Source organism: Rattus norvegicus, chromosome 3 (assembly GCF_021556685.1).
Source record: "Rattus norvegicus strain SHRSP/BbbUtx chromosome 3, alternate assembly SHRSP_T2T, whole genome shotgun sequence".
Lineage (NCBI taxonomy): Eukaryota > Metazoa > Chordata > Mammalia > Rodentia > Muridae > Rattus > Rattus norvegicus.
In genome coordinates, this window is record NC_141536.1 from 138087286 (window position 1) to 138112403 (window position 25118).

General features: G+C 42.4%; 1 protein-coding gene across 9 annotated transcripts in view; it reads left to right on the forward strand.

Annotated features, from left to right (window-relative positions):
* The window catches only part of Syndig1 (synapse differentiation inducing 1), a 166238-nt gene that overhangs the window by 53472 nt on the left and 87648 nt on the right, over positions 1-25118 (forward strand). For 4 of the 9 annotated variants that reach the window (XM_087653362.1, NM_001025020.1, XM_087653364.1 and 1 more), the window contains 2 exon segments: positions 6942-7027; positions 12097-12654. In XM_087653362.1, coding sequence (XP_087509488.1) covers positions 12175-12654 — 480 coding nt within the window. In that variant the 5' untranslated portion in view covers positions 6942-7027; positions 12097-12174. 9 annotated transcript variants of the gene reach the window in all.

Consider the following 25118-nt stretch of genomic DNA (forward strand, 5'->3'; position numbering starts at 1 on the left):
GTGAACTTTAGAGACCAAATGGTTTGATGACCTCTCTTTTCCTTGATGTGTAGTAGTGGTTTCACCTTAATGGCATGCTAGCTATTAGCAGTACAATGTTTTATTAGTGTGGTGGGGATATATTAGAATCATGGTCAGAAATTAGTAAAGATTTCTATTAAAACCCAAGTCATGGGTTCTGCTCGGCTGTTCTCCTGTACAGGAGGCAGCCAAAGCGCCCAGTCGGAATGGCATGATCCTGAAGCCCCACTTCCACTAGGATTGGCAGCAGCGAATGGACACTTGGTTCAACCAGCTGGCACGCAAGATACGCAGCTGCAAGGCTCCGCAGGCAAAAGCGCTCTGCATTGCCCCTCGCCCCGCCTCCGGTCCCATCAGGCCCATCGTGAGGTGACATACAATTAGGTACCACACCAAGGTCCGGGCTGCCAGGGGCTTCAGCCTGGAGAAACTCAGGGTGGCTGGTATCCACAAGAAAATGACTCGCACCATCAACCTCTCTGTGGACCCAAGGAGGCGAAACAAATCCACTGAGTCACTGCAGACCAAAGTACCCCACCTGAAGGAGCACCGCTCCAAGCTCGTACTTTTCCCCAGGAAGCCCACTGTTCCGAAGAAGGGAGACAGTTCTGCTGAAGAACTTAGATTGCCACCGTGCTAACAGGACCTGTGATGCCCATCCAGAATGTGGACAAAAAGGAAAAGGCCAGAATCATCACAGAAGAGAAGAACGTTAAGACTTTTGCCAGTCTTCGCATGGCCTGTGCCAATGCCCGGGAAAATTTGGCATCTGAGCAAAAAGGCGAAAGAAACTGCAGAGAAAGATGTTGTAAAGAAAAAGTAGTGCAGTAACGCGGGGTTGGAGAGTTGCAATACATTTTCCATAAAGCAAAAAAAACAAAAAACAAAAACAAAAACAAAAAAACAAAAACAAAACCAACTCATACGTGCACTAAGATTTTCAGATGATATGATATCTGTCATAATTTCTCAGACCTATCCTTGCTGTGAGGAAGCTGCCATAGGTAAATAGGAAGATGGATATAATCTAATAAAAGTTGTTCATAGACATTGGCATTTGTTTTCTATATAATTATCATGTGATTGTAAAGTTCCTCCCCGATGTGGAAATGTTAGACCCATGTTCTGGGCCTACAAACACTGGGTTCTGGGTATTTTGCCCATGAGCAACGGTTTGCCAAATACTGGTGATACGTGTGTTTGTAATGGTAGTACTGGTGATCACAGTATACTAGGGTGCTAAGGATTGTGGTGACAGTGATGGTAGTGAGAGTGGTGATGGCAGTACCCCAGTGGGAGGGATGACGATGACAGCAGTAATGTGTGAAGTCACTAAGCAGTGGATGATGGTATAGATAGCATCATTCAGAACACTCCCTAGAGGTGGAGTTAGGGGTGGGCTTAGGAGTGATACTGACCTGGTCATGTTGCTACTCCTTGTGCAGTGGCAGTAATAGTGTTGGCGGTGCTTCTCACAGGAGTTATAAGTTAAGCTCGTGATGGTAGTGAGGGTGCTGGAGCTGACACTGATGAGCATGCGATACATGATGAAAAAGCCTCCCCTATTCCCACATCTTCCTTGCAAAATGCCTTGCTGATGGGTCTGTTAATCGCTCTGATTGTGCCTATTCGTATTGCAGCAAACATGTGTTGAAATGTTCCACACTGACCCCCACGCATTCATACAATTATGTGGTTATGCAGTTTTTATGTTGCTTGAGGAGATGGGGAAAAAGTAGAGAATCAAAAAGCTAGCATGAGTTCTAAAGGCAGCATTGCCCCAATTATGCCAAGTGTCCTTATTTTCAGAATCGTATCATTGATTTCTCTGACCATTAGTAAGTCAGGTAAAGAACGAATAGAGACAGCCCTAATGGTGCTATGAAGAACCCTCACTCTCCAGAAAAAATCTGTTTGGGTTGATCTGTGAGCGGGGAATACCAGGACACATTGTATATGTCACTTACCAGGCACGATGGATGCTGTTTAGATGGTCCTGGTGCTTCGTCATCTGTTGCCCCTGCTAAATCATGAGTTATTCCATGAGTTTGTACTAGAGGAATTTTTTTAAAAATAGAACCACCACCACCACCACCACCAATAATAATAATAATAATAATAATAATAATAATAATAATAAAATAACTGATATGGCTCTGAATGCTTCATTGACAATCCCCACTGCTAAATCCCAGGCTTTTCCCTGTATTTGTACTAAAGGTGAACTTGTATTGTTTAATGAAGATTCCCCCCAAAATAATTCTTTCTTTCAGCATTGGTATTATCTGCTTAGCTGGAGGGGAGCTGACTATTTACATGCAAGACTTGTAGCAGTGCTGGGCCTCAGGAGCAGCTGGCACCAGTTGCCCCCTGAGTGCTTTGTTTAATTGAGCAGTATGAGAAGGGATTAAAAGTATTGGGAGTGAGCCCTGCCCATTTCACACCCACCCCTAGCTCAGCTAATCTGCAATTACTTTAATTTTCTCCCTCAGTTTCCTGGGTTATTTTTTACTTCAGCTTCTGCTTGACAAGCTGCTATATAGGCTGAGTTTTGTACCAAATGTGACTACTGTCCACGGATTATCCTAAGGTTTCTGTCATCAATGGAGATCTGAACATTAGATAGACTTTTTAACTTTTCCTGTATCCCTGACACAAATAAACATCCAGACGACCAGTGCATGCCTGTCAGTCATGAAAGAGACAAGACTGACTTGCTCAACCAAGAAAAATCAGAGAAAATGCAGATATTTCTAAACCTAGAATTATTAATACATTTAGAAACAAAGGAAAGGTCATATATGAGTTTTGGTGACCCTGCTTTGTCATTTCTTATTCAAATGCATTTGTTTGAAAACAAATGTGCTGCCGCACTGATTTCTGGAATGTTTTTCTTCTGATTGTTTCTTCAGAGCAAAACCATCTACTGAGCATTAGACACAAGTGGGTGAAAACCCAACCTGTAACATATAATCCTAATTTCTACACAGACGGGCCTCTGTGTAGTTCTTTGTCATTCAGGATTCAGGATGCTTTTTGACAGCCAGCTTGCTGGAAGGCTGCATGCCGTGTGTGTGTGTGTGTGTGTGTGTGTGTGTGTGTGTGTGTGTGTGTGTGTGTGTGTGTATGTGTGTGTGTGGGGTGTGTGTGTGTGTGTGTTTGGATCCTGCTCTGTACCTGAAAGGTGGAGATGAGGCTTCAACAAAAGCTGCCTTATATCTGCAACAACCCAGCTCTGTGGTGTCTGTGTTTTCTGCTTCCCATAGAAGCAGTATCTGGTGGGGATGAGCTAGTCCTGCCAATGTTTCAGAGACACACCCCTCCCCAACTGAGTATGAGTTCTGTCACCTGTGTCCCATGCCATTGCATCACCCAAAGGTCTCTATGGAGAGTGTGGCAATATTGTTTCATTTTAAAAATAATTTTGTTCTCACCGTATGCCTAGCAAAGGAAAGTATTATTTTATCAGTTACTCAACTGAAGACTGGAATTGTAATTAACTCAATGTTATCCTAGGAGTTAGTGACAATAATTAGCACTTTCCCCCAAATAACAGAAGCAGCCAAATGCAATGTGTGTATCCAGTGGAATACTGTTCAGTTATAGAAAGAATATAGGGCAGGCTGTCATATGCTACAGCATGGCCCACCTTGAAAGCAATGTACTAAAGGGAAGAAGCCAATCACCAAAGATTTGCATGATTCTGTTGGTGTAAAATGTCCATTATAAGCAAATCTAGAGACAGAAAGACAGAGTAGTAGTGGGTTGGGAATGGTAGTGGGTAGTGTGTTGGGGATGATGTGATGAGAAAGCTATAGAGTTTCATAGTTCTTAATACTCCATGCCTCACTCAGCACTGTACTTAAAAAGTTAGCTAATGTTTAAGGCTCATGGAATCAGTCTCCATAGAGCTGATATGTTTAAAACAAGAATGAGAATTGGGATGAAATTCAGGAGTGTAGGGCATCTTAGAATCCCCAGTCAGGAGTGCAGCACCACGCAGAATCAGTAGCACTGCAGAAAAGAACCAAATGAAATTGTTAATTGCATTGCTTTATTATTTTGTGATGCTAATGAAATACCTGAGGCAGTTCATGAAAAGAGGTTTTATTTCGCTCCCTTCTGGAGGTCAAACAGCATGTCACAGATTCCTTCAAGAGCCACTTTTGTCTCTAGCACCTCATAGCAGAGTGCGAGAGAGAGAGAGAGAGAGAGAGAGAGAGAGAGAGAGAGAGAGAGAGAGAGAGAGAGAGAAAGGAAGGAAAGAAGTGAGGGTGGGTGCCCATTTCAAAATGGAAAGTTAGGAAGTTGATGCATCTGGCTCAAGCTTTTATACTCCCTCCCTTCCTCTTTTCTTTGTCTCCCTCCCTCCCTTCCTTCCCAGTGTTTCCCTAGAAGTTCCTTCATATTTCCCTGAGCCTTCTGACTTGAATGAAAGACTGCACTAGGCTCCCTTCTTAAAAGTTTCTCCCATCAGTGCTCAGAGAATCAGATTTCCCGTACACAACCCTGGGTACAAACCGCAATCAAATCAGGGAATCATAGGTTCTGAGGAGCATTCAGTACTTCAGCAGAGTTGGGGGTGGTGGTTAGGGTGTAGGGGGGCTCTCAGTTCCACAGCTTTTCAGTCTGAGGACCAGTGAGGGAGGCTAACCTGGTTTGAGTGGCCCCAGGCTGTTTGGCTCCCACTTGGGTTTTCAGCCCAGTGAAGAGACCATACCCTAGCATCCAGTATACTTGGGTTCCAGTCCTGTCTGTTTTGCTAATAAGAGCATGTTTTCTTTCAGTATTTACATGTTCTCTTTAGGACCTTGTAGAATCTGAAAGACATTGCCAGGGCCCCAGTGAGGTCCATCCCACAGGCACCCTGGAGCATTTATTATTTTAGCATTCTGTAAGCTATGTTTTCTCTTGTACATTAAGGCCAGAAGAAAACTGTTTCCCAACCCTTTGTTAGAGAAGCCATCTTTCAGGGCAGGCTTAATTATTTCACCTTCTGAGATTGCTTTATGGAACCAGAATACCAATTTATCAATTAGTGATGAGGAACTATTCTCTTGGGGACCAAGGGCACAAAGACTGTGTGACCCCATACACCCTCTCCCTGTAATCAAGCAGTTTATGAATTTGCAGGGAGAATTAACCACCCTGCAGACCTGGTTCTGAGTTTTGTGGGAAAATGCCAAAACATTCTTCTTTCCACGCAGGCCAATGTTCTTGCTTCTCTTTAAACCTCTGAAAGGCGGGGGTGGAGGGGTGGGGGGACTCTACTTGGATATGTCAGGGTAGACCACTTCTCCAAGCCCTGACTATAGATTAGCAGTTGTTTAGTAGTATCTATAGACATACTGGCCGTACAGAAATTGTGGTTATGCCACTCAGGTTTGTAGGATAGTGGTACGGTGCCTGGGGCTTGTTCCCCAAGAAGCAGGCTCTGTATTCAGCTCTAGTTTCTATTGCAAAACTCCACAGTATTTACTAAAAAATGAGATATCATAAAATTCAAAATTTAAAAAGAGGTTAATTTCTGTGTACATTTCTGGTCCAGGACTGAGGAGACATGTCCCTTGGCAAGGTACCATGCATGTGTGAGTCGGTGAGAGTGTATGGATTTGTGCTTGAGTGCACGAGGGTGTTAGAGTGTGTGTTTAGGTATGAGGTAGGTGTGTGAAAGCGTGAGTCAGAATGAGAGTATGAAGAAGTGATTGTGTACTTGTATTATGTCACTGTCTGAGTGAATATGCGAGTCTGTCAGACTATCTGTATGTATGTGATTTCTTCATGCATGAATTTAAGAGTGTGAGTATGGGAGATTGTAAGGACACAAAGTATTTATGCATAAGAATGGAGAAGAGAGTGTATGGTTTTGTATTTTCTGTGATTTTGAGTGTGTGAATGTGTGTGAATGTGTGTGAGCAAGAGCACGTGAGGGAGACTGAGTGTGAGAGATGTGCATTTTTGAGGGTGTTTAGTTCATGTGAGTGTGCATGACCATGTGAGTAAGACTGCAGATGTGTTTGAATGGTGTGTGTGTGTGTGTGTGTGTGTGTGTGTGTGTGTGTGTGTGTGAAGAATTTAGACGTGTCCATGAAAGCAAGGAAGAAAAGAATCTTTGAGTCATCCAGTAAATTGATCTCTGGTCATCTGAGGAGCAGGCCCTGGAAGGCCTGTGGGAGAAGATAGGACACTGGCCTCAGCATCACCATATCTTAGTGGTATTCTATGCTTACTTCTTCTAGGGCATTTATTGGTTGGTTAGATGAAACTGCATGACACACCACAAAATACTACTGGCCTGACCTAGCTGTGGCCACCAGCTCCTAAGCATTGGAAGACTGGACAGGGCAAGACACCATTAGGCCAGCTCATCTGGGATGTATGAACTTATCAAGGACTCACCTTTTCCTGGTATCTAAACAGAAGCCAGAGTCTCCATCCTGCACTCTTTCCTCTGTCATTATATACTGAGCAGAGCAAGATCTGGGTCTGCTGTCTACATCCTGGAGCTCCTGCTCATCTCCCCCTTTTCTACTCCATAAAGTATGAGCCTTTTCCCTATCTATTCCATGGCCCTTTTCCCATCTATTCCATGCCTCAAGGCTCTAAGCATATGGCATGGATCATGTGGATTCTCTTTGTGACCAAACTAACTCCACCCCACTCCTCAGGCCTTTCCTTAAATGGAAGATCTTTATCCCCAAACTAGGTTACTGTCCATATGCTTCTTCCTACCAGGCACATTTCACCTTGTCCCTAGCCCTTGTCACACCACAGCACTTGGGCAAGCCTGTCTTTCTCTTGCACTGTGAGCAGCATTACAACCAGGGTGTCCGTGACACCTCACCCAGCATATTCACTCAGTTTGTGCCAGTGAATTTTAATCAAGTTGATGTATAGTTGTGCCTTTTTGTCCTTGCCAGGTTCTGGTGGCTTGATGCCTGGCCACTTCCTTCTTTCACCTGTTCGTGAGAGATAATCTGGACTGCCTATTAAGACCCTTTTACAGGTGAGTTTGCATTGGTAGTTGAGTCCAATCGTACTCTGAGGAGCTGACTGGGCTCCTTTGAAACATCTTGTCCTCAACTCAACACTGTCTTTCACTTGCACTAAGAGACGGTTCTTATTTGCTGACTGGTGGTTTCAGTTCCGCTCTAGAAAGCTAAAATCAGCATATCTATGGTCTTTAGATATCGTCAACCTTAAATAAACTAGAGATCTGCCAGTGCTGTATTTGAATATGGTTTATTCCCCAAAGGTCCATGCATGGAAGTTCATGCAAAGATGCTTTTATGGAGATATTGAGATGCCACTAACGGACCAGGCTTCGAGGAAGGTATTTAGTTCACAGGGGCTCTACTGTCACGGACAGATCAGTGCTGTCTCTCGGGAAGGAACCAAAACTGGATCAGTACTCTCAAAAGCATATTATAAAGCCACACTATTTTGTGTGCTTGGCCCTTCCATGCCTTTTTGCTTTCACCAGGAGGCTGACTCCATGATATTTGGGTCCTCTGGAAACCAGATTCATGAGCCATGCTTACCTATTTTTAAAAGCTATCACAACCTCCAGTGTTTTACTGTAGCAATACAAACAATACTAAAATGAATAGAACCATCTCATTTCCTAATCAAGTCCATAGTGGCTTGATGCTCTCTGCTCGCATATGTCCCAACACCTTGTTGATGTAACTCAAATGCCAACTTTTCTTGCCAAAGGCAAGTTCTAAGGGATTCCTTGTTCGAAATGATTGTATCGTGATATGCTTCCTGCTAAGAAACACAGAGTCTCTGGCTAAATAGCTTCTTTGCAAATTAATTTTATTTATGAATCAAAAGAAGTCTCTGGATTTCACAGTATCATCTTCACAGCATAGTATCTTTTACACATCTATTGGAGAGATCTGTGGGCCACTTATTGAACAAGAGATTTTTCTTCATTGAATAAGAGCAATGCTTCATTTTCACCAATGTTGGTTATTATTGACCAAAGACTGCTTACTATTCTTTAGGCACTTAGGGAGCAGGAGAAGGCTGTAGGGCTTGTCTGTGGAAGTGAGAAGGTAGCTGAAAGGGTGGGTCTGACCAGGGAGCTGTGTAAAGGAACATTGTGATAGATTCAATGGGACACTATGAGAATTGTGGTGCATGACTTTCCTTTCAGAGAAAAAGATATTTGAAGTGGACCACATGGGAATTTGGGGGCAGAAAGTAATGACATGGGAATTATTGGATGCCAAATGAGGACAATATCTCCTGAGGGAGTTTTAAACATTCAATGGCCAGTTTAAAACAGATCCAGGCTCCAGGGAGAGTGAGGAATGGATACTCTGAATCTCAGCCCGTGGGACAGAGTTGGTGGAAGAGAAAGTTTAACTTGAGGTCTTGAAATGCAGTCAGCTTCCAAGATAGTCACTCAGAAAATCTGCTGCCAGCAGAACCTTTACACAATTCTTAAGACAGAGATGGTTGGCTTGATTGGCCATGACCTCAAATGCCATTGTTCATATATTTTTAAATGTGCGAACATGAATATATCCGAAGACCTTTTATAAACATCTCTATTAATTATGCTTTGATGAATTAAAAGTAACTCCCAACACACACACACACACACACACACACACACACACAGAGAGAGAGAGAGAGAGAGAGAGAGAGAGAGAGAGAGAGAGAGAGAGAGAAACAGAGAGATGGAGTTCCTGTTTCATTGTTTCATACAGGGCAGCAACAGGAGCACACAGAAATATATTTCTTGATTTGTAAATAAAACTTCATCTGACCAGTTGGGCAGAGTAGCTGAGTCTCTGTGGGATCATCAGTACCAACAGAACCTGATTCCTAAATGGTAATTATGGGATGAAGCAAGGGGAACAGCTTTATGAAAGAGGAGACAGGAGATCTATGTGGAGAGAGAATCTAGGTCTAGAGTAACAACTGCAGAAGCATAAAGAATCAATAACCAAATAAGCTTGGGAACCAAGCAAAGGGGCAATGATGCAAGAGCTCTGTCTTCCTTAGCACCCTCAGTGTGTTCTCTTTCCTTTGCTACCTTTTCTTTTGGTGGTTTTCTACTAGAGGAACCTGATAGCAGGTTTCCAGTGATTCTTCAAAAGAAGTCTCAGGTAAATAGTTGCCTCATTAAACTTAGGAGAAACTGGAGTTGAGCCAGCTATATTTTGAGTTTGTCTTTTATGTACTGGATCTGTGACTCTGCACCAGTGTACCAGGCCTGTCTCCTACATCAAGAGCCTGTGTCAGGGGACTGGAGAAGTTAAACTGAGTCTTGCCACCAAATAAGTTTGCCTCCTAATGAATGAGGACAACTGAGAAGCTGCCCTGTGGAATTTACCAGGCACTGGAGGTGACTCCTCAGCTTGCCTCATCACAACTTCTTTACACATAAGTGCGTTCTAGGAGGCTTTTACGTGTGTGTGTGTGTGTGTGTGTGTGTGTGTGTGTGTACAATAACAATAGACAAGAGGTCATGGGTTTGACAAAGAGTGGGAGGAATGTATTAGAGAGCTTAGAGGGGAGGTAAGGGAAGGGGAAATTATTGTAATTATGTTATAATCTCAAAACAATAACACAAGATGAAAATAATCAACTGTAAAACCAAGCAACTTGTCCTACAGTAATAATACTGCTATGGAATACAGTAAACCTATCACCGACTGCCTCACTAAGCCTTAAGCCTTTGTGTGCAGACTGGGATATACAGGCATGCAGTTTGTGATTCAAGAGGTATGTATTCTGCTGCAGCTTCTGGTGTTCAGGTGTCCTGTGCGCATGTGTAGAGGAGGCCATGGACCCAGGACCCAATGTTTTCTAAGTATGCTCCATTTCCCTAAGCTATACCTCAGCTCTTTTCCATTTCTAACCAACTCCCAGGTTTCACTGAAGCTGCGGTATGTCAGCAAGACTTTGAGCAGCAAACTACATGGAATCTAAAAGAAATGAAACCATATCTGCCTCAACCATAATGTTAAACCCACTGCTAGTGCACAGTCAACTCAGGGAGACAATACTAGGACTTATTCTAGTTGCATAATACGGAAGATATTTTGTTTCATCACGCAGTACCTGACAGCTGACTCCATACCTAATTTAAGAAAGGGTAAATATGCCACTGATTCCTTGGTTTTAAGTTCATGTCTGAGTAGAAGAATGACAACCTCGGCAGCTATCAAATTGGCCAGAAGAACACAGTAGAAATCACAAAAGAAAATAGAAAAAGTCAAGAACAGGTGATAGGAACTCACCAGCCAATAGAACAGTTACTTCTGGTTACTCAAGAGCATACAGGTCAGTGGAAGAAGCTGAATTTGAAGAAATGCAATCAGTGTCTGCTAGCAAGATATTACAAGGACTGGGTAGAAGAAACTCTTTGTGAGAAGCTGGATCTTCAAGATTTCTCTAGGCTTGCTAGTACACCCATCAGAGCAGAGTGATACACTGGAGGGCGAGCCAGTGCCTACACTGTAGACGAAGAAAGATCTGCCCACAAATATTGCAGAAACATATTGTGGTTTCCTGGAAGATGTGGAAGATAGATATAGTCCTCAAACATGTGACTCTTGGTGTGTCGGTGTAGTATGGTCACCTCGTAAAAACTCTCCAACTAGCGTAATTCAAGATTTTAGTTCTCAAATTTTAATTACCATTTCTAGAATTAGACATGCCAAAACAGAGGCAATAATGCATTGTGATCTCTCTTAAACTGTACATGGTTCCACATTAGTAGTTCTTATTATCTCTCAGTGCATATGTTGCAGTTTGAGTTTGCTCTTTGTATCTGATCTCAGAACTTTTCAGTCACAAAGGTCCACTCTGCCACTCTTCCTTTAGTCAGGATGCAGTTTTCGATACTGTATTTGCTACCACATAAAATCAAACATCTGTGATTAGAAAATACATAAACGCTATAGAAAATGTTAGTGCTTGATTACCCTGAGATGACACTTTTATAGGTGTATCCATGTTCACGTGTATATGTGCGTGTGCATATGTATGTGGTGGTCAGGTGCTGCTATCAGATGCCGTCCTTGATCATTTTCCAACTTAGTTTTTGAGACAGGGTCTCTCATTGAACCTGGAGTTGGCTGATTTAGTTAGACTGGCTGGGCAGCAATCTCCAGTGATCCTCCCGCCTCTGTCTCAGCAGTACTGGAATTAGAGGTCTGTCCCACCACACCTGGCATTTGTTTGCTTGTTCGTTTGTTTGTTTGTTTTTATGTGGGTTTTTGGGATCAAGCACGGGTCCTTATGCATGCATGGCAACCACTTTTCTAATTGTGCCATCTCCTTAACCTCTGTGATATGTTATTACATATAATGGCTATTAAAATGCAATGTGAGATAATGCACTCATTATGTTGTTTAGAGTCCTCAGCTTCGATTCCTTCCTCTCCTTCCTTTCTCTCTCAGTCTTCCTTTCTATATCATGCAAGGCTCAATGATAACATAGTCTAAGGGGGAGTAATTTGGAGTCTGTGTTTATGAATGAATTCACTGCCTATCCTACTAGATACCCAAGAATTCACGCCTGTGTACATGAAGTGTGCCTTCAGTGGGACTGTGTCCACATACAGCCTAGTGGCATGGTCTTACTGTATTGTTTTTTTATGTCTGCACAGGCTATCATTTTAAACCGTGTCTTCCTTTGGTGTGTTCTCCTGCGTGAATGAATGGTTGTGTACTTGGAAGAGTCAATCCCCATTACAGACAAACAATTCTATTTCTCTGTAGACCATTGGGATGCTAATGTGATTGAGTTTCTCGGAGTTTCAGGATGTCTGCTGGCAGGCAGAGGCTTCTGTAGGGCTGCAGTAGATTGAGCTCCTGCAGCTTCCTCTATTAGGAAGCAAAGACTTCATAGAGATGCAGGTAATAGATTTCTGGCTTAATCTAGATTTTGCTTTAATGGGGCCTTTTTAAAATTCACAGAACAGGATGGACTGTGTATTTTTCTGACTCCATAGCTACTACGCATATCAGATGACTAGTAAACTCGGACTCAGTGTGGGTCTGTGTGATGACTTAGTCGTAATTTTCACTCTCTGTTTCCTGCTCCTCCAGGGAAATGGGTCCTATGGGGCTTGTGTGACCTGTGAATACAGCCTGCTAGCCTGACGCCAAGCAGGGAGGGAGTCTATCATGGATGGCATCGTTGAGCAGAAGAGTGTTCTGGTACACAGTAAGATCGGTGATGCTGGCAAAAGGAATGGCTTAATTAACACCAGAAACTTCATGGCTGAGAGCAGGGATGGTCTGGTGTCTGTTTACCCAGCACCGCAGTACCAGAGCCACAGGCTAGTGGCCAGTGCGGCACCAGGCAGCCTGGAAGGAGGCAGAAGTGATCCTGTGCAGCAGCTGCTGGACCCAAACACACTGCAGCAGTCCGTGGACTCCCACTATCGTCCCAACATCATTCTATACTCAGATGGTGTGCTCCGATCCTGGGGGGATGGTGTAGCCACTGACTGCTGTGAGACCACCTTCATTGAGGACCGGTCACCCACCAAAGACAGCCTGGAGTACCCCGATGGGAAATTCATCGACCTCTCAGGGGATGACATCAAAATCCACACCCTGTCTTATGATGTGGAGGAAGAGGAGGAGTTACAGGAGCTGGAGGTCAGATGATGTGCTTGTTGGGGACCTTTTGGGATTGGGGTGATGGGGCCTGGAAGTTACCTGTGAGTGCTTAGCAAAGGCCTGGGAATGAAATTATGCAAAAGCGCAGAAGGTATTCTCAGTACTACTTTACTTCTGAGCTTTTTGGGAGGATAAGGAATGGAAAAAGGTTGGAAGCTGTGGCAGTGGTTCTGGGTAAGGGTGACGTGAGGTAATAGCTCTGTGGGTAGGGCAACAGAGCTCTGTGGGATGGTGGGCTGTGGGGACACTGCCACTGAATAACCTCAAGAGAGAGGGATATGTGAGGCTAGAGATACCTGGTATGGGAACGAGTGGAGAAGTGTTTTACTGTCATGGTGGGTCCCTCTGTTTAACATTGGAAGTTTCTATTAGTAAATCATTGTTATTTCAGAACTCTTAAGAAGAAACAATGGAAATTTAAAAGGGAGAATTAAGCCTAGGACTTCTCACAATACTGGGAAAATATTGGTCCATTGAACTATGTCCCTGAACCCAGCATACCTTACCTCTTTATTAGCTGGTGCAAGTGCGGACATTTGAATTACACACATAAAGACTTATGAACAGAGACTCTGTGAAATAGAGCACAGAGGTTACTAGTCATGTGATGTATGAGAGTCATTGAAGGAATATGGCACCGCAGAAAGAGTAGAGAGCAGAGCATTTTCTACTGGATCTTGAGTACAGTGTCTAGGAAGAAAGCCTGTGAGACCCACTGACAGGTCTCTGAATAGTCACCCACATAAGCAGAGACCTTTATACCATCTTTGACACTGACAGGGAAAGAAGGGCATGAGGCCAGCTAGAACCTGAGGGAAGCTAAAAGATGGGTGCTTTGGCTTCTGTACTAATGGCTGTTGCAAGTGTCTGCTATTTTCCAAAGTATCATGGTTTGGCCAACAGTAAGTGACTAATTTCTAGCCTTTGTGTGAATCTGGGAAGCAAGCACCACAAGTGCCACATTAATTTGAACCAGAAATTCTGACAAAGGAGCAAATCGTTGGCTCTGAAAATAGTTCCCAAAGGCCATGTGGGTCTGCCATTGTGGTTTGAGTAAAAAGATGTCCGAGATCATTACTGAAGTGGAACTCCTATCTCATATGTTAAGAGCAAATATATGGAGGCTTGATGGGTGATTGTGCAAGATAGGGTAGCACAGAAGCAATTCACTCTGAATAGAATTGAATGGAAATCCTAAGGTCTGCGTTGCCTTGTGAGTATGGAGGAAACCTGCTGGAGAGAAACATGGGATCCTGCCATCCAAACCTTAATGATCTAAGGGAAAAATGGGTTCTATGCTATAAAAGGGAAGAGCAGTGAGAAGCCCAGGGTAGCTGTAAGAAACAGTGGCATAGCTAGGGAGACCAAGCCCATCTATTCCTTTTATACAGCTTGACTCTAGTGGCCCTACTGTGCCACACCCTGTGGTCCAAGCTGCTTGTGTGGAGTGATGGAGAATCAGTACATGCTAAAGTTTAATCTTCAAAACAGCACAGGGAAAGCGGGACACCACACAGAGAAACTGAGCCTGCAGGCTTTGACTTTCTGCCTTCAGCTGCTGAGAACCAGGAGAGGATTCCAGGCAGGAAGGCTGTGACAATGTGTTGGGCAGTTTGATGTCATTTTGACACAAGGTGAAGCCATTTGATGGGGGGGAACTTCAATTAAGAAAATGCCTCCATAATATCAGGCTGTAGGCAGGACTGAAAGGTGTTTTCTTAATGTTTGATAGAAAAGGCCTAGCCCACAGTGGGAGGTGCCATCCCTGGAAGATGTTCTTGGATTCTATAAGAAGGCAGGCTGGGCAAGCTATGATGTACAAGCTCATAAGCAGCACCCATTCATGGCCCTGCATCAGTTCCTGTCTGCAAGTTTCATCCCAGTATGAGTTTATGCTCTTACTGCTTTGATACGTCATTGTAAGCAAAATAAACTCTTCCCTCCCCAAGTCGCTTTGGTCAAAGTCTTCCATCACAGACATATTAATCCTAACTAAGACAGACAAGATATTTTGGGGAAGCTGCTGTAGCTACAGAGTGGGAAGAGGATGTGGGGAAGATAGTGGAGACATAGCAAGCTGGAGGCACAGAACCCTATTATTATAAGGGATGGAAAGAAGAAATCAAGACAGCAGTAGCTGTGGGAAGACGTACTTCAAAAGTGAAATTTGTCACTGATTGGCTATGAAAATAGGGGCGCAAAGAGCATCAGCAGCTCTGATAAGAGTTTCTGGAAAATCAGCTCACAGGTATACTATGTCCTTGCAATTATGGTCTGGGATACTGGCTAGACTGAATCTTTAAAAAGTTTCTGAATGCTTCCATTATGCCATTTTATTATGTGTGCTTTATTCCCCCCTCCCTCCTGATACATGCATATATATATATTGAATTATTGATTATATCAAGATCATTAAGAGCTGAAGAGGTGATTATGTATCTCTTTAAGCCTCAGTCAACTTCTGAGGCTTCAGAAAAGCCTAAGAATTCTCTTCCACCTTAACACCTCTATTGGTATCTGGCTGAGCTTGCAACTAAACAACCAGTATTTTAAAGCAGTTTGTTGATTCTTGCTACATCAGTATACATATTTTTGGCAATCGATTTCTAACCTGGCTCCCATTAATTCACAATGACCCTAGCAATCTGGGTTTTTGATTTATTTATTTATTTTTTGAATTCTGAAGAGGTCTGACATCTACCCAGACACAGTCTCTTGAGTTAAAAATTAGTAGGGGGGGTTAAGAGGGACCAACCTACCTAGTGTGATAAATCCAGACCTTTGATGGGTAACAGCACAGGTGCCTGAGGAAATGAGCTGTACCAGCCAAATGCTTTGCTCTGTCCTAGCAGTGGCATTGGCAACCCTCAGAAACAATTGTTTTAAGAAATCAGGTAACAGGAATATTTACTCATAGTAGTAGTGTTCCTCTGTGTTTACATTCTAGAGTGGTCTTTCGCTACTTTATAACAATACAGTGCCGTTTCTACTTTGATCAGATGAAGGGCCTTCCCAATAACATTGATGGAAAAGCAGGGTTTAAAATGTTTACTTGTCATTTTAGACAGACTTTCTGAATAATCTCTATGGAGCTCACCCAGACTAAGACAGTTGCATGCCCCAGTACTCTGTGTACTCTGAGGACAATAGGATACTCAGGATATAGTATAGCCACTCTCAATTTCTTAAAAGTATTTAACACCCAAGTGTTGAATATTAAGAAGCTACCCAGAGTGGTTAGTGGGTCCTTCAAGAAGTCTAGGAAAACAAAGACATGTTCTTAAAAGCATTCTTAGAGTATAACAACAGCCTGTTATTCCTGCTTTTCGTTACATTTTTCTGAATAAAAAAGGAATTTAAAAAAAGAAAGAAAGATATTGCAGAAGTTTTCTTGGGTGACTCGCTTGAGGTTTAATAGTAATGATACAGAGACATCTGTATAATATAAGGCTGTTGGCCTGTTTTCTGGGGCAGTTTCTCAGTTAGCCCACCTAAGCTTAACATGAGTTCTCTGCCACTGCCAATGGGTCAAATGGCTCTCTCCATGCTCTACTTCTCTCCATTCCTCTCCAGGTTTCTGTCTCTCTTCTCTCTGCCTTTTTCTTACTCTGCTCCTTCTGCTCTTCTCCAGCTCTTAATTATGCAAAAGTCACCCTCTGTACTCATCCAATTGGCATTGGGGGCTATGGTGATTGGTGACTTTCACTATGGCAACTTGTCTTTTCATTTTGCAGACATCTGACAGCCAGTACCTCCAGCACAGCAATTAGAAATTGAGAGTACAGGGACATTCCTTACAATATTTGTTTGGCTGGGTTATCCTAACAGAAAGGAAATTTTAAAATGTATTAACTGTTCTGTGGGTTTACCCCATTCTATGAAGTAATCAACAAATAGGTGTTGGCTAGCATTTGCTGTGTACCACATCACTTCAAGATTTAGTGACTTAAAACAAGCATTTCCTGGGAGGTCAACACTTTGCGATGAGGTTGGCTTGGGAGCTGTGCTTCATAATGTTGGTTTCCTGTTGGCTACAGAGATGGAGGTGACCGTTTAGAACTCTCTTCAATGGGATGGTTAATAGATGGAGATCGTGGGTGCTGGGTGGCAAGATGCGCATCAGCTCTTCTTTTGTACTAGGCAATTCTGGATCCAAGAGAGAGCCACAATTTTGAGACAACATATGGAGTTTTTGTCTTTTATTTGCCTTCATGTTTGTGTGAATGTCATACATGGGTTTTACAGTGAGTTTCAAGAAGACCCATAGAAGGTTTCACTGCTCTATGAAGTGCTTGCCATCTTTCCTCCTACTGGTTAACAACTGAAGAAGGCTGTGATGTGATATGAAATGAGGGAGAGCTTAGGGATCTCAGTAATTTTCAGGACACAGTAGCAGTGGACAGGCATATTACTGGTTTCTTCAGGAGAGGCCGGATGGTAATAATTGGGTTTGGTGTCCAACCCCTCAGGACCTCCTTCCTGGCAGGAGGAAGCTGCAGATTTTAACTGAGTGCTGGGAAGGGATGAGACCATTGCTTCATCTGATTCCCAGCCCTCAGCTAAAACTTGAAGCTTCCAGGAGTACCTACAGCAGGAAGCCACTTCACACTTCATGCAAAGAAGCTCAAGCAGCAAGATTACAGGGGCACATAATAAAGCAATTCTATGAAACATACAATTGAAATTAAAGTCATGGGGTGAAGTGGATAGAATCCATTGCAGGAGGGCTTCACTCCAGCAGGAGGGCCCTCCTGCTGTCAGAAGTGCCAAGCTGTGTCCAAAGACACCTCATTGTTGACTTGTTTCAATGCACACCTATTCAAACCCTGAAGCAGATGGAACACTGTCTAAACCTGCTTGTAAGCTTTGAGCCTTTTCTTCATTGTTGTATAAAGGAGTCCCGGGGAAGACACTCTGTGGGCACTCACAGAGTACTGGCTCCATGCTAGGCACTTTGCAAATTGTGTCATATAATGCTTCCAACACCAAAAAAGGGAACACTAGGGTCTCTCCCTAGTGAAGGCTCATACATGCTAGAAGCCTTTCCAGCATTATACAAGTTGGCTTTGCTCGAACCTTTGGAGCTGAGGCAGATCTGCTAACTCTCGATACTTGACTCCTGATGACCATAATGGTTGTTTTGTTTTGTTTGTTTGTTTGTTTTAGAGAGGGAGTATACTATGGCAAAAAAAAAAAAAACAAAAAACAATTGATAACAAAGAGATAAGGCTGGACTTGGCACTGGCCTCTTCTTGGCCTCTGAGAACCCCCAGCCTGGGCTCCCTGAGACTTTTGTTTGTGTTTCCAGTAAAAGACTTGTGACTCATGTGACAACAACTACAATGAACTACTACTATGTGCAGTTATACGTGTGCAGGAAAGTGGAGAGTCCTCAAAGACAATTGAGGAGGGTAAAAGAATGTGAGCAGGACCAGACAGTTTTGACCCAAAAGGAAGAAAAAACAAATTCAGAAAATGATAAATGGTACTTTTAAAAATTGGTTTTCCTGGCTTCAAATATGAGGGATTAATCATATAACAATATGGTCGGGGGAACTTGGGCTGACTTGTGTAGGGTGAGTGGGAAGAATTTTCTTTTCTTTTCTTTCTTTTTCCTTTTTTTTTTATTGTTGTTGGTTTCTGTTTACATCATCGCATTGACTCTTCAAAAAGAAGACGGTGAACCTTAAAGAAAGTTAGCTAAGAAAACCACCTAGCCTTTTCTGATCAGGGTGAGAGAAAGGATGATTTCACAATTAAGGGTGGTGTTAGCTGTAGTAAATATGCTGATATGCTAGTCACTCTCCTTGAACATTGTTCTTCCTCTGTCCAAGTTAGGTACTAAATCAGTCTCTCAAGATCAGGTTGAGTCTCTCTTGAGAAAGACTTTTATTATTTTATTTCATTTCAGATTACATCTTCAATTTGCTCTTTAATGACTCCATACTAGTTTCTCTCCTTTTATTAATAAGATGTTGAATCATTGTCATTATCTTTTTCTATATTCTGAAGTGTGGCTTCCTTTTTCTTTTCTTTTCTTTTTTTTTGGTTCTTTTTTTTCGGAGCTGGGGACCGAACCCAGGGCCTTGTGCTTCCCAGGCAAGCGCTCTACCACTGAGCTAAATCCCCAACCCCCCTTTTTCTTAAATAAGGGAATTTATTATTACATTCCTTTGGTCTAAGAATGTATTTGCAGTAGCTGCATTGGAATCTTTCTTTTCCTGCCAAATGTACATCTGTGCCTACCCAGTCATGTTCTCCAGACTTCTTTGTTAGCCCTAAATATGGGTCATGCTTTCTAGATTTTTATTTGAGATGTAAATTATTTAGCCCTTTCTCTTACTTACTGTTATTTGATTTGTTAGTGACTTTCTTCGGTTAAATGTGCACATTCTTTTCTTCTGTGGTATTTAACCAATGATATTACTCCAGTTGTGTTTGGCTTTCTCTCCCTGCTTCTCCCCTTTTCCACTATGACTGACTTTCTGGGATTATAGATCTCTTCTGAGAGACATATCCAGAGCATGTCCAATACAGAGGTCAATGCTAGCAGCAAAACACTTTCTGCTTCCACCAGTTTAATCCTTCCCTGCCAGTAAATCTCCTAGTTTCTTTAACCAACCCTGAAATGCTTCTGGCACCATACTGGGAGAAGACATAGAGCAGCCCACAAGAACAGCAGAACAGCAGGATCTGTTCTTATTCAAATGCATTTGTTTTCCACAAGTAAATATCTTTGGTGTATTGTTGGCCTTTGTTACAAGTGAGAGTCCTGATCTGGCTGTTGCTGACCATGTTTCAATTTTTTTTTTGTATCTCCAGTACATAACTATTTAATTAGTGTGTCAGTAATTGTTATGTCTTAAGTTTTACCATGTTTACAAGCTTCAGATTTCTGATGCCATTGCAAATGTTAGCAATTCTCCCAAATCCAATAGAAAAACAAATAAACAAACAAACAAACTCAGAGACTTACATTTGTCAGATATTAAACACAGTGCAACCTAAGCCTCACATACCCATTCTGTGGTTATTTGCACAGTTTCTAAAGACTGGATTTGGCTTCATCCTGCCTTTCTTCCAAGAATTCTTGTGAAGATTTGCTGGAACATTGTATGAAATTCTGGACACGCATATCTCGGCATGGACCAGATGTGTCGCATGCGGTCAGAGAGTGTTTAGATGTGAACAGATACTATACTGGTAGGGTTTTATTGCTAATAGGCTAGAGATACCTGGGAAGAAGGAACTTGAATTAAAAATTTCCTTTATCAGATGACCATGTCTGGGGGGCATTTCTTTATTGATGATTTATGTAGAAGGATCCAGTCCACTGTGTGTGGTACCATCCTTAGGCAGGTAGTTCTGGGCTTGATAAGGAAGGTAGCTGAGTGAGCCGAAGGGAATGAGTGAGTAAGGAGTATCCTTTTGTGGTTTCTGCTTCAGTTCCTGCCTCCAGGTTTCTTCTGGATCTCCTGACTTGGCTTCCCTTGATGATGGACTAACTTGCAGGATATAATACATCCTTCATTCTTTGTTCCCTGAGTTTGTTTTGGTTAGTGTTCTTTTCTTTTCCCTTTACATTTAGATTAGATTACATTTAGATTCGAGTATTCTGTCTTCTTGTATATCTGTGTACCATGTATGGGCAAAGCCTATAGTCCCAGAAACATGCCATTACATAACCTTGAACTAGAGTTACAGACCTTTGTGAGCCACCATTTGGGTGTTGGGAATTGAATGTGAGTCCTTTGGAAGAACCACCAATGACCTTAGCTGCTGAGCCATCTCTTTAACCTTTTGGTCATTGTTTTATCAGAGCAACGGAAAGCAAATGAGAACAGATGGCTTATGGATGGGCTCAAATTTTTAATCAAATTAATTATCTTTAAATAATATGACAGATCACTGCTTATGGTATTAGAAAATTAAGCTATCCATATTTTTCCCTCGAGATAAAATATCCATGAGAATTATATTTAAACATTCCTGTTTCTTTGGGATCACATTTGGGTCATGTGCAAGGGAACTATCTTATATCATTGTGACCCCAAATGAATTTTCTAGTCCTCTAGCTACATTGCCACCTTGTTCTGTGAGAAGGCACTGTGCAGATAAAGTTGGTTGGCCTGGGAGTGACTTTCACCTTCAAGACAACATTTGCAAGGCATCAACCATAGAAATTATTTTATTATCTATTTGTGTGTGTGTGTGTGTGTGTGTGTGTGCGCGCGCGCGCGCGCGCGCATTGTGTGTCTTTCTCTTTCTCTTCCCTGTTGTTTGACACAAGGTCTCATAAAGGTTTTTGTTGTTTTGCTTTGCTCTTGTTTTTTTTTTCTCCTGACACATATGACATGATAGGTAGCCTAAAAGTTTCTGAGATTCTTCTATCTTAACTCCCTATTCCTCTGTAGGATCATTATGATCATAAATGCATGTGCTATCACGTTCAGCTCCATACGTGCTCTAGGGATTCAAATCGAGGTTCTCATATTTGCACGGCAAATATTTTACTCATTAAGCCATGTTCTCCGCCCTTGTTTACCGAGAAATGAAATATATACATACATATATCAAACATTTGATAATTAGAATAATAGTATGACTGATTAATTTTGAGTATGGAAATTCATTGAAATATATACCTTACACTGTTTCTAAAACAGTAATAATGATGATGATGATGATGATGACGATGATAATAATAATAATAATAATAATAATAATAATAATAATTTAGGTCTGTTTCTCAAGTAACAATAACCAATATTTAGGTTGCAGGAAATTCATATATTGAGAAACGAATTCATGTATTGAGAAGCTGTACTAAGAAGGATTTCTGACAGACAAAGGCTGCCATTCCTTAGGAATTTTGAAATGAGTTTTCTGCATCCCACCCCAAAAGGAGCTATTTCCCTTACCTCTATCACAAGGGACATAAAGCTCTCCAATTGACATAGACCTGTGGCACCTGTCAGCACATTAAAGCCCATTCTGGCATCTACGCTCCATCGGAATCACAAGCACCTTTTATACTTATCAAAGTCCATCCTAGCCCTTCTTAGCGCTTCTACCCTAAACTTCCTTCAGTTCATGCTTCCTATCTACTGTCTTGTTAGTCTCTCTCTCCCTCTCCCTCTCCCCTTCCCCCTCCCCCTCTGCCTCTCACCCCTCGCTCTTTCAGTATGCTCTGTCCTCTATCTCTTGCTACCTCACTATCTATGCTATTCTCTCCCCCTCTCCACTTCACTAACCCTGGCCATGCCCAGTTTTTTTTTCTTTTCTCTCTGCTCTGAACTCTTACAGATGCCTCTGGCTATTTTTTTCTCTCTTATTCTCAATAGGAACCTTCCCTAACAATGGACTGGCCATATAGGCAGTTTCTTTACTGAATCTCCTCACATACTGTGTCACCATCTTCCACATTTTTATCTTTTATGTGTCAATAGAGGCACTGAGGTATGTAATAAAGCCATTTGATGGGAAGGGGAAACTTTCCCTACAGTACATACTCTTGTCATAGAATTCAAGGTCATTGTTCATATTCCCTTGATTTTTTTCTTCCCCCCTGCTAAGCAAAGCCCCCCAGCACCAACCAAATTTGCTGGATGCAGAAGAGACTGTAATCAGAATGTGTAGTGCTCTGGTCAGCAGCCTTTCTTGTGACTACTGGGTCGTTGTCAGTCTCCTGAGTGGCTGAAGATCTGTTATAGCTATGGAGCTAATAAACAGAATCATCAAAGAGAACAGAACCTCCTGTCCCTGCAAGATGATCATTACTGTCACAAAATCTGCCCTTTCTAAGCTACATGCTTTTTAGCATGGTAATTGTGACAAATGGAGTTTGAATAACAATGAAAAGGAAAGCCCATAACTGACAGATCTTCTTTCATCCTCGGGTTCGAACAATGCAAAAAGAATTCTAATTCTAAATGAAACTGTAGTTATACTAAATTTTCCCCATCTTGACTAAAGTCTTCTTGTCTCAATACTCAAAAAATCTAGGACAGGTTGTGCTGGTTAGGTTTTCATTGTCAACTTTACATAACCTTGAGTCAATTGAGAAGAGAGAACTTCAACTGAAGAATTGCTTAGGCCAGGTTAGCCTGCCTGACCTATGGGCATGTGTGGGGGGCATTGTGTTGATTGATGTAGGTGGGCCCAACCCACTGTGGGCAATGTCATTCTTAGGGTTCTCTAGAGTAACAGAAATTACAGAATGGAGTTTTCTCTGCATATACAGAAAGGGGATTTTTTAGAAAGATCTACATACAGCCTGTGGTCCAGCTAATTCAACAGTGATGTCTATGAATGAAAGATGTAAGACTCCAGTAGTTGTTCAGTCCACGAGGCCGAGTGTCTCAGCTGGTCTTCAGTACATTTCGGAATCCTGAAGAAGTGGGCTCAAAGGAACGAATGAACTTGATAGCAGGACAAAAGCATGTAAGCAAAGAGGAAGTTTCCTTCTTCCATGTCTTACATAAGCTTCCAGCAGAAGGTATGGCCCAGATTAAAGGTGACTTTTCTTACCTCAGAGATTAGAAAGAGAAAGAAAGTGCTAATAAACATGAGACTTCAATAGAAGATCATTCTTTGAATTCAAAGATGTCATTAAAGATGATGGCTCAGTGGGTAAAGCACTGCAAGCATGAGGACAACCAGAATCCACTTAAAAGCCAAGTGGGTGTGGCAGTCTACCCATGATCTCAGCACAAAGATGGGAAGAAGGCGATCCTTGAGAGATGGCTAGCCAGACTAGCTAAAATGGCACACTCCAGGATTAGTGTGTGTGGGGGGGGACTGGCTCAACCGTGAGGGAAGAGATACCCAATGCCAACCTCAGACCTCTACCTGCGTGTACCCACACATGTTTGAATATGTGTATAAGCATACACACTATGCACATAAACATAGGCCAGAAAATGAAGACAAACATATCTTCATATTACGAATTAGACATTACTGATCAGACTGACCATACTATTGACAAAAGCGCCATGAAGTCCATCAATAAATTTACCAAAGAGCACATGTTTTGCTTAGTGTGTATTCTTTTCTCCTCTCACAGATCATATCATGGTATCTTCTGGCAACATAAAAGAAATGTGCATCTGAAGCAGTCCATGTTGCTTAGATTGGGGCTAGGGACAGATGAAATTTAGGAGGGAACAGTGAATGGTGATACAGACCTAGGGTCGGTACTCTAAATTTTTAAAAGTTAGACTCTTGAAATTGTAAGAAGGGGCACCTCCTCCCTGTGTTTTGTTTGAGAAGTTTGCCTGTTAAAACCATTAGGTCTTGGAGATAGAGATTGTCCTTCATGCATTGCAGCCTGCATGGCTGCTGTTTTCTTAAAAGGAAGCGTACCATATGGGAACAGAAAGGTGAGAGAAAGATCCATGCTGAGCGGCTCTTTTCTGGACTTCCTTTAATGAGGGCTATGTTTTAACTAACAAGTGGAGGCCAAAGGAATAACAGGGAGTCTGGATAGTTTAGAAGCTGGAGTTTCCTATAGATCCTGGAAAAAAAGGTTTTTGCTTTTCCTTTTTCATCTAGGGAAAAAAAAACACATTGTTTCTCTTGAACTAGTCACCAGGGAAATGCGAGACCCAGGGAGGAAATGCATCCACCATCTAATTTAAAACCCACATGTTCAGGACACAAAGTTCATGTTGTGGGTCACTGGTGTTAATTGGAAAACATCTCCAGAGTCTGTAGCAGGTTTTTGTATTGCACCTGAAGTGCACTTGTAAGCAAAGAGCCAGTATAGATCAGTGCCTTGTATAGAGCACAAGCACTTAGAAATCCCTCTGTTAGTTAGATAGGTGAGCGCCTGCAAGGCCAATGTGGGGAGTCAGTGCAGCCATGAAACCAATGGACTGCAGGCAGCAAGGGAACAGTCAGTGGAGTTCATTCAGCAGCACTGTGCTATTGCAACCTTAAAGTCTCAGGTGTGACGTTCCCTGCCCAACTTTAACTCTGTGGAACATAGCATGGAGGATTGTGAAACAATCTCTGTCTCAGAGAGGCTGGTGGTAGAAAGTATGAAATGAGGTGGTGGTTACTGTACACTAAAGGGTGAAAGAGAAGTGAAGGAGATGGGGGGGTGAGGTAAAGAGGAAGGAAGGGAGGGAGGGACAGAGAGAAGGAGGGCAATCTACAGGAACCCTAGGCAAGCATCTGCCCTGAAGGTCTTAGAAATTCATGCTGCTTACTAAGAACCTGCTGTGAACATGGTATGAACATGGTACATGCCCTCCAAGTCCTAGTTTCTGTGTTGAGATATTGGCTGTTAACAGATTATTCAAATCCGCTACATGGTGTTTCTCTGAGCTTAGAGAATTGTGACTAATTCCATTTTAGATATTTGATGTTTATGGCAGCTGCTAGAGGCAGGTGCTCTAATTTTGCTTCAGGGGATGACTAGGAAGCCATACATGGGC